The sequence below is a fragment of the Pteropus alecto genome, unplaced genomic scaffold (genome assembly GCF_000325575.1).
Source record: "Pteropus alecto unplaced genomic scaffold, ASM32557v1 scaffold540, whole genome shotgun sequence".
Classification (NCBI taxonomy): Eukaryota; Metazoa; Chordata; class Mammalia; order Chiroptera; family Pteropodidae; genus Pteropus; species Pteropus alecto.
Window position 1 is genome coordinate 250,675 of NW_006429308.1, and position 10,604 is coordinate 261,278.

General features: G+C 45.6%; 1 protein-coding gene across 1 annotated transcript in view; it reads left to right on the top strand.

The window, feature by feature from the left end:
• LOC102883861 (olfactory receptor 51H1) overlaps positions 1–845 on the top strand; it is a 6,250-nt gene extending 5,405 nt beyond the window's left edge. The window contains exon 3 of the mRNA XM_015592903.1: positions 8–845. Within this exon, the coding sequence (XP_015448389.1) occupies positions 8–845 (838 nt within the window). The remainder of the gene's footprint in view (positions 1–7) is intronic.
• Positions 846–10,604: the final 9,759 nt, after the last annotated feature.

Below are 10,604 nucleotides of genomic sequence, written 5' to 3' on the forward strand. Positions count from 1 at the left end.
TTTACAGTACCACACTGCTGGGTAATATAATTATCCTTGTTGTCATCAAAGTTGAGCAAAGTCTCCATGAGCCCATGTATTATTTTTTGGCTATGTTAGCTGCCACTGACCTCAGCCTTTCACTATCTTCCATGCCCACCATGATCAGTGTCCACTGGTTCAACTGGCGCTCAGTAATTCTTGATGCTTGTATCACTCAGATGTTCTTTATCCACACTTTTGGGGGAGTGGAGTCAGGTGTTCTAGTGGCCATGGCTTTTGATCGCTTTGTGGCTATTCGCTTCCCTTTGTACTATGCTACTATTCTCACTCATGGAGTCATCAGAAATATTGGAGCAGCAGTCCTGCTGAGGAGTGTGGCAGCTGTGCTCCCTGTGCCTTTCCTCATCAAAAGGCTGCCTTTCTGCCACTCCAACATCCTCTCCCATGCATACTGCCTCCATCAGGATGCCATGAAGCTTGCCTGTGCTGACACTCGTGTCAATAGCATCTACGGCCTTCTGGCCGTGATCTTCATCATTGTACTAGATGCCTTGATCCTTTTGGTCTCTTACATTCTAATCCTCCAGGCAGTATTGAGCATTGCTTCCCAGGAAGAGAGACTCAAAGCTCTCAACACCTGCCTCTCTCATATCTGTGCAGTGTTGCTCTTCTATGTTCCTCTTATTGGCATGACTCTGATTCACCGCTTTGGGAAGCATTTGTCACCAATAGTACATACACTCATGGCCAATATCTACCTGTTACTCCCTCCTGTGCTTAATCCTGTTGTGTACAGTGTTAGGACCAAGCAGATCCGGCGGCGGATTGTCCGAATCTTCTGTAAGGACAGAATTGGCCCTTAATGGTGTCTATTACTTCTGCGCAAATGCAATCAAATTAGAGGAGGGTACCAAATGCAACACTGTCCAGCAGAAATTCCTACAGTGATAGAAATGTTCAGAATCTCTGTTTAATATAGTAGCTACTAGCCACACATGGCGATGGAGCACTTGAAACTTTCCTAACATAACTGAGGAATTGAATTTTAAATTTTTAATTAATTTTAGTTAATTGAAATGTAAATTTAAATAATCACAGGTTGGCTCTTAGCTACTTCATTGGATAGAAAATCTAATGGGTTATGGCATGCCATTGCATAATGGTTTTGATGAATGCAAGAATTTAGATAGCTTGATAAAAACAAACTTTCTTTTCTCAAAATGGTGTATAAAACACTTATATACAATAAAATTTACTCTTTTTGGTATATATTTCTGTAAGTTTTGACACATAGAGTCATGTAACCACCACTGACACCAATATACAGAAAAATTGTATTACTCTTCTAAATTCCCTCATGCTTCCCCTTTGTAGTTAACCACTCTATCCATGCCTAATCCCTGGAAAGCACTAATTTGTCCTCTATGCCTATAATTCTTCTTTATTCAGGAAGTCACGGAACCCTGCAGTACGTAGTCTTCCATGTTTGGTTTCTTAGCATTAAGCATTTGAGATTCACCCTTGTTGTTGTGTGTATTGGTAGTTTATTCCTTTCTATTGCTGAGTAGCCTTTATGGAAAACAGTATGAGATTTTTCAAAAAAGTTAAGAATAGGATTACCATGTGGCCCAGCAATCCCTTTTCAGGTATCTACCCCCAAAATTTGAAAACACTTATCTCTAAATATATATGCACTCCGATATTCATTGCAGCATTATTCACAGTGGCCAAAACATGGAAACAACTGAAGTGTCCCTTGATAGATGATTGGATAAAGAGGAGGTGGTGCATATATACAATGGAATATCATTCAACCATAAAAAAGATGAAGTACTGCCATTTGCGACAACATGGATAGATCTTGACATAATCATGCTAAGTGAAATAAGTCAGAAAGGAAAAGTTGAGAAGCATCTGTTTTTACCCAGATATAGGATATAAAACTGAAAGCAACAGATGAACAAGACAAACAAACGGAGACTCATGGACATAGACAACAGTTTAGTGGTTAACAGAAGGAAGTGGGGAAGGGAAGGAAGTAGATAAGGGTAAAGGGGGTCAAATATATGGTGATTGAAGAAAATGTAACTTTTGGTGGTAAATACACAATGCAATATACATATGACATATTATTGAATTGTACACTTAAAACTTATATAATTTTATTAACCAACATCATCCCAATAAATTTAATTAAAAAAAATTTAAAGGAAAGTTTCCAGGTTGTTTTTGCTCTATTATAATCAAAATGGAGCAAATGCTGCCATTGTTGGTTTTCAATGCTGAAACTTAGCATATTTATTTTCTTTTGCCTTTATGTTTATTTATATGCTCTTTGAATATTATAAAGTAAGGCGTGCATGTGCAACAGGTTGGAAAAAATATTAAAAAGAAAGTATCATGTGAAGAATATGAGACTATGGTGCATTCATTGAGCTAGAAAACTAAAGAACTCTATATATACTTCAGATTTCAGTTTCAACTTCACTTCAATCCAGAATAACAGGAACCCTTTTTATATTATTTCAGTCTATTCCAAGTAATCAATGTAGCTCAGAACATATGGAAGATATTCCATGTGTATTTTTTGAATTAGCAAATGAGTGAAAACTGTACTTTATCGAGATTGATTTTATGCTTACTAACCTCTTTGTCTCATTTAATATTAGTAAGTCTCATTCAAAAGTTCCAGAGTCATTTGTCTTTCTTGATAAGAACCTGTGGGCAGGAGTGGTATTTATATATGCATCTGAACATTACTCGTGTAACTTTATGAAGTTACTCTCTCTAGATACTCATTTAGGATAGGCAGCTTTTCTCAGTGTGCCTATAAAGATATAGTGAGAATATGGATGGGAAAAATGTTTCGAGGAGGATAAGAAGTCAGCAACTATTAAATATGGTCAGGATTGTTTATTCACTGCCTACTATAGAGAGGTAAATCCTGGTCAGATGGGGCTTAAATCAGATGTGGGCATGCAATTGGGATTCAAGCAAACTATAGGATGGATAGATTGAGGACTTTGTATTGCAACCATATTTCCTGAATATATGAGTGGAAGCAGTTGACTATAGAAGGTAATACTGTTGTGGCGCAATCAATTCTAAGACCCACAGAGCCAACTGAGATGAATTATGAGCCTTTATTAGCCGGCCGGCGAATGATTCTCTACCACGCAGGATTCGAGGAGATCAGCCCTGAGCTCCCTAAAGAGGCAGTTTATAAAACCTAGAACCACATCCTGGTTTAACATCAAACAAGCAAGCAGATTACAGAAGCAGAAGTTGGCAGTTAGCATATCTTTGCCCAGAACCACATCCTTAACATTCCCCACTGGTTTTTTAGGGGAATTCAAATCATTGATTCCTCAACCTGGAATGGTAGGTAGTGAGTTCTGAAAACCATGAGTTTCACTGCCTGCACCCTTTTTTGACATACATAGTTAACAGTAGGTCTAATCCTCTTCTATTCTGTCAAGTTTCACCTAAAAGCCATACAAAGACCCCCTTACTTTAGGATGAAGAGAATTAAGATGGTCCAGACTGGACCCTTGATAGTCTTATCTTTAGTGGGTCCTCTGTCTGCCGCAGGATCCATTGTTCTGATGTCTGTGGTGGATGCGCAGCCTTGATCCTGGTATGGTGAATCCAATGACAGCATCCAGCTACCTTGACCGCGGTGGGTGTTGCGAGGATGATAGGGAAAGGTCCGTCCAAGCGGCACTCAAGAGAAGCAGGCTATACCTTTTTCACCCAGATCCAGTCGCCTGGAGTGTGGCTGGACTGGATGCTGAGCAGTTGTTCTGGTGGCAGAGACCAGTTGGTGGGTCTCCTGCCGTGCGAGATAGAGGGCCTGCAAGGACTTAAGCAGTGAAAAATTATGAACTTCTGTTAGCTTTTCTTCTCCTAACTTGGGGAGGAGAGGTGGGGGTCTTCCAAACGTTATTTCATAAGGCGTGATGCCCTTACAATAGAGTGGGCACTGTGCCCTTAACAGGGCAAAGGGGAGGAGACTCACCCAGTGTTCGCCAGTTTCCAGCTTGAACTTATTTAGGGTTTCTTTCAAGGTTCTGTTCATTCTTTCTACTTGCCCTGAACTCTGAGGCCTATAAATGCAATGCAATGTTCAATTGATCCCTAATACCTTTGCTAGAGATTGGCTGGTCTGGGCGATGAACGCTGGGCCTTTGTCAGACCCGTGTTATGGGCAGGCCAAATCGAGGCACTATTTCTGAGACTAATTTCTTTGCTACTGTTAAGGGTGTGGCTCTGGGCAAAGATATGCTAACCGCCAACTTCTGCTTCCATAATCTGCTTGCTTATTTGATGTTAACTAGGGTGTGGTTAATCTGTTTGCTTGTTTGATATTAAACCAGGGTATGGTTCTAGGCTTTATGAGCTGAAGGCTCACAATTAATCTCAATTGGCTCCGTGGGTCTCAGAATCGTTCGCGCCATAACACTACTACCTGAGCGGTCTCCTGCTTAGTGGGGAAGGCTTCAGTCCATCCTGAGAAAGTGTCAATGAACACAAGCAAGTACTTGAATCCGAAGGTTCCTGGGCTGACCTCAGTGAAATCCAACTCCCAATGTTCCCCCCGTGCTTGACCACGAAGTCTTGTCCCTTGTTGTATTTCCTTGGAGGGCCTTGAATTCACTTGTGCACAGATGTGGCACTGGGCTGATACCTGCTTGGCCATTTGTTGCAGCCCCAGAATGTAATAGTCTCTTTTCAACAGTTTAATTAACTTGGTTCCTACCAAGTGAGAGCTCTGGTGAACCTGGGTTATAAAGTCTTGGCTCAAGGTCTCAGGTACTACAATGTGGCTGTCCAGGAGCCTAACCCACCCAGTAGATTCTTCTTTGCCTCCCACCTTGTTGCATAGTTCAACTTACCCTGAAGTGTAGGTAGGGGTGTCTGTTAGCACCCTGGGCGGTAGGGCCGGCAGAATGTCAATTGGCCCCACTGGTTTTCGGGCAGCCTCCTTTGCTGTTTTATCAGCGAAGGAGTTGCCTTGTGCTACCTCTGAGCCCGAGTTCTGGTGCCCTGGGCAATGCATGATTGCCACTTTCTTTGTCAGCCAAATTGCCTCTGGGAGGGCTAGTATTTCTTCCTTATTCTTAATTTCTTTTCCTCCCAAGGTCCGTAGCCCCCTTTTCTTATATAACGCCCCGTGTACATGTGCCGTGGCAAAGGCATACCTGCTGTCCATGTAGATATTAACAGTCTTGTTTTCACCCCACCGCAGAGCTTGAGTCACTGCTACTAGTTCAGTCCGCTGAGATGAAGTTCCATGGCTTAGGGTTTGTGCCCAGATGACAGTTTCACTGCAGCCCCAGCATACCTGACTCCTTCTGAGATGAAGTTACTTCCATCCGTAAATAGAGGAGCGCCCGGATTTGGCCAAGGGCTGTCTGTCAGGTCTGGTCTGGTGCAGGTAACGTTCTCTAGGACCTCAAGGCAGTCATGCAGGGGTTGGTGAGGGTCCTCGTCAGGCAGTAGGGTAGCTGGGTTGAGTGCGGCAGTTGTCAGGAACTGTATGTGAGGTGGGTTGAGAAACAGGACCTGATACCCGGTGATTCGAGCATTGGAAATCCTCCGGTCCGGTGGACTGCGAAGCACTGACCCAACTGCGTGTGGGGCGATGATCTGGAGGGTCTGTCCTAGTGTCAATTTTAGGGCTTCCTTAGTGAGGATTGCAGTGGCAGCGATTGCCCTCAAACAGTTGGGCCATCCTGCTGCCACGTAGTCCAATCTTTTGGAGAAGTATGCAACTGGTTGCTTCCAGGGCCCTAGGGTCTGTGTCAGGATCCCTTTTGCAATTCCCCGTACCTCGGTAACAAAGAACTGGAATGGCTTTTCCAGGTTGGGCAGGGCTAATGCAGGGGCTGTGGTTAGGGCTGCCTTCAGGGCTTCAAATGCCTTCCTTTCTTCCTTTCCCCAGGCTAGATCCTCTCCTTTCCCTCCGGTACTAGTGTACAGGGGCTTAGTTATTTCTGCGAACCCTGGAATCCAAAGCCTGCAGCAACCTACTGCTCCCAGGAACTCTCAAACCTGTCGCTTGGTGCGCGACTGAGGTATCCTCAGAATAGCCTCGACCTGACTAGAAGACAGGGTCCTTTTTCCTTTCTGTAGATTGTTCCCTAGGTACATCACTTGGGGAGTGCAAAGTTGAGCTTTCTTAGCAGATACCTGATACCCATTCTTGTCTAACTCCTGGAGTAGGTCCTCAGTAGCCTGTTTACACTCTAATTCTGTTTCAGTCACTAGCAAAAGATCATCAGCATATTGTAGAAGTACTACCTCAGGGTGCCTCTGGCAGAATTCGACTAAGTCCTGACTTAGGGCTTCATCGAACAGGGGTGGGGAGTTCTTGAAGCCCTGACGCAGTCGAGTCCAAGTCATCTGTCCTGAGTAAAGTCTGTTTAGCTCTTCCCATTCAAAAGCAAAGATGGGATGGCTAGCCTTGGCCAGCGGCAGAGTAAAGAAGCATCCTTCAGATCTAGGACAGTATATACTTGATGACTTGGGGGTAGGTGGCTGAGAAGAGTGTAAGGGTTGGGGACTGTCGGGTGGAGGGTTTCAACTCGCTTATTAACCTCCCTGAGATCCTGGACAGGTCGGTAGCCATTGGTGGTGGGCGTCTGTACTGGGAACAAGGGAGTGTTCCAGAGGGAGTGGCAGGGAACTAAGATTCCTGCCTTCCTCAACCTTCGAATATGAACAGCAATACCTGTTCAGGCCTTCTGACTGATAGGGTATTGACGTACCCGGGCTGGAGTAGCTGAGCTGGTCAGTCACTATAATAGGAGGATGATGTGCTGCCAGACCGAGGGTATTTGCCTCTGCCCAGACACCAGGAATCCTTTGTTGGAATTCAGCTAACAGGGGGTTTTTAGGCAAGACCCCCGGCGAGTTTGCTAGAGGCTCCTCTAGCAAAAGGTATTCCTCAGACAATAGGCAGGTGGATAGAATGGCCGGTGGACCTGACCCGACAGTCAATTCAGTATGCCCTTCCTTGAAGGAGATTGTGGCCTGTAACTTCTGTAGCAAGTCTCTACCCAGCAGTGGGTCCAGGCATTCTGGCATAACTAGAAATGAATGGGCAAATCGTTCCTTTTCCCAGATCTGTTATCCTGGTTTGGGTCCAAGGATAAGATTTCCCTTGTCCAGTGGCCCCTTTTATAAGTGTCTTTTCCTTTGAGAGTGGGCCCTGGGCGCTCTGTAGAACAGAGTAGGTAGCTCCTGTGTCCACCAAGAAGTTCACAGGCTTGCCCCCAACTTGTAAAGTTACCCTGAGCTCCCGCGGGCTCATAATATAAGAGCCCTGACCTCCTCATTCTGTGTCCTCAAAGAGAACGAGGGGGAGCTTCTTTTGGGGGACTTGTCCTTTTCCAGGGCACTCATTTTTCCAATGTCCCTTTTTCTTGCAATATGCACATTGGTCCTTCTCTAACCCTACTCTCCTGGGTTCATTGTTCGCCCTGGGTGCCTGTTCTCAGCCTCTGCCTTTTCCTGGCAGTCCCTTTGGCTGGGCTCCTTGCATGGTTGCAAGCAAGACCTTGGTCATCTTCTTAGTCTGTGCTATATCTTCCTCATCTCTATTGTTGAATACTTGTTGGGCTATCTTGACCAGCTCGGACAGGTTCTTTTCTTCAAACTCTTCCATTCTCTGCAGTTTCTTTCTAATATCTGGGGCTGACTGACTGACAAAGGCTAAATTCACAGCCCTCCTATTATTAGGGTCCTCTGGGTCAATAGGGGTATACAACTGGTATGACTCTAAGAGTCATTCCAGGAACGCTGCCGGTGATTCATCCTTAGTTTGGATGACCTCGCTTATCTCAGATAAGTTAGTGGGTAATTGGGTGGCAGACCAGAGGCCCTGGAGCAGAAGCTGGTGATACAGTTGGAGAGCCTCCTTACCTTGGTCGGTGTTGGGGTCCCAAGGCGGACAGGTATTCGGGAGAACATGTTGGACGCAGGTCGGATCGGTGGAAGGCTGCCCGTTGGGCTCTAATACTGCTTTTGCAGCCTCCCTCAGGATCTGCTCCCACTCCTCTGAGGTAAACAGGACTTGGAGGAGTTGACAATTGTCCCAGGTCAGCTGGTGGGTAAAGAACATAGTCTCTAGGAGAGAGGTTAATCCCTGGGGTTTCTCTGAGAATGAGAGGTTCTGGTGTTTCCAGTTGTACAGATCACTGGTGGAGAAAGGGACATAGATCATGAATGGCCTCTGGGTTTCTCCCCCAACCGGGGGAGCCAATTGCCGGAGTGGGGCCAGGACTGCTGCCTGGTTCGGTGAGTCAGGGACAGGATCGGGGTCTTGTGGGGGCTGGTACACAACCCCGGTGCGGGTGTGGGGAGGACTCTGGAGGGGTTCTGCCTCTCTGTTAGATGGAGACAGGAATGGGTCATGAGGGGAGTGAGGGGGAGGATCAGTGATCTCAGGGTCCTCAGGGGATGCCTGTAAGACAAGGTAAAGAGAGTTAGGTGTCTGTCTGGACAGTTTCTCTTTTGGCCCCTTTGGTGTGGAGAGAAGGACAGACTTGGGAGTCGCCTTTGACTCTTGGCCGCAGCAGCAGTCCTTCAAGTACTTGGGGGCATCAGAAACAATATCAATCCACACATCGATATACAGAGCCTGATCAGGGTGGCCAGGATTTCCGTAGATAATACCCCGCACCTGAATGGCTGTTTGCAGGTCGAGTGACTCCTCTGACGGCCACCCTGTTCCAAATGTGGGGCAATCTAACTGGCAGAACCTCTGAAGGTCAAAGGGAGTGACACTAGCTCCGTAGGCTTGGGCTTGTCTCCTGAAATCCTTAAAATGGTTAAGGAGGCACTGAAGGGGGTAGGACGATTCGAGTAAGAAGCCTGACCCATGTTAGTAAAAACAGGCAAGATCCCCACAAAAGCCAAATAAGCCAGGGCTAGGATCAGCTCCGGACCTAGTGTCCAGTCAGACGGGGCCACAGAGGCCAGACCTAAAGAAAGAATTAAAATACCACACATTGATATATGGAATAAACTTATGAAGACCAAGGCAATAGGAGTGTAACAGTACATTCAACCAGTCCGGACAGACAGACACAATACAGACAGACAAGACAAACTACAGGTAGCACAAAACGCTAGCGTACCCAAAAACCCAAAAACCTGAACCAGAAACCTGAATACCTTAAGTCAAGTCTGACATCTCAGACCTTGACTGAACTAGGGAAGTATTGCTCCATCCACCCTTCCACTAGTTTTCTTTAGGGCCCACTGACAGACAGATCCAAGTGCAGTCTGACTCACTGGTGAAGCTGCTCCAGATGGCTCATGCCCAATTGTTACAGAATTGAACCTTTTGTCCACCTGCCCTCCTGGGCGAATCTGCTTGGCATCCGGGGCTGAGGAATGTCTCTCAGCGGCCGTCCCCTAGGACAGGGCAGGTCCTTGCCCAAAGTGGCTGGGGTCTTAGGAGATCAACCCCTCTGGAGAGATCTCTCTGGGGCCTCCAAATGTTGTGGCGCGATCAATTCTAAGACCCATGGAGCCCATTGAGATGAATTATGAGACTTTATTAGCCGGCCTGTGACTGACTCTCTACCACGCAGGGTTTGAGAAGATCAGCCCCGAACTCCCAAAAGAGGCAGTTTATAAAGCCTAGAACCACACCTTTGTTTAACATCAAACAAGCAAGCAGATTATAGAAGCAGAAGTTGTCCATTAGCATATCTTTGCCCAGAACCACACCCTTAACAATACAGCAATATTGGTTAAGGTCAAGAAAGAACTTTGAAGTAAGATAGACATGAGCTTGAATATCAGCTTTGTAATGTGCTCATTTTTAGATAAGTAAAGTTATTCAAAACCTCTCTGAGTTTCAATTTCCTCATCTGTGAAATAATGGAGAATAATAACCCATAAGCTTGATGATGAATAAATATGACAATGTGTGGCATATATTCTCAATTTATCAAATGCTTGTTAATTATGCTTAGAAGGTGGACTGCAGATGTGACTCAATTAATGGGATGGCTTCTTAGGAAAGGTACCTGGGTAAGAAGAGAGACATAGGAATGGCCAGGGGGACAATGAGACCTGCTAGGAGGAGTACATTTTGGAGCAGAGAAACACAGGGATGATTCTGCACTCTCCGATTCCATTCAGGGAGACTTCCTGAATCTGTAGCCTAAGGCAGAGTGAAGAGAAATAGTTGTAGTTATCTGATCCAGGCAGGCCATTTTAGAAGATACCTATTACTGTCAGCCCCTAGGGCCAGAGCTCTGGTTACAGCCACTGATGCATGGTGTTTGCTTGAGCCCAGGAGCAGGCGTTGAAGCTATGTCAGGGATATGTGTCTGAGGTGCTGTAGAGAAAGATATTCATATTGGTCCCATAACTTTTGTTACAACCAGTACACTCATAAATGAAAATAGCTCTCTGTTGCTCGGTGACTCTGCTAAGCTGCCTATAAAGCACCCACTCTTGGAAGCTGGTTTAATTCCTGATCCGTGATAGGATCGAAGAGAGGTTGGTCTTATTTCCCACTAATGTGAGCAGGTAAGAAGAGTACATAAATGGGAAGGGATGGAATGGGAGGTATTAAAGAGTGAGGAATGCTGGGAGGAGGG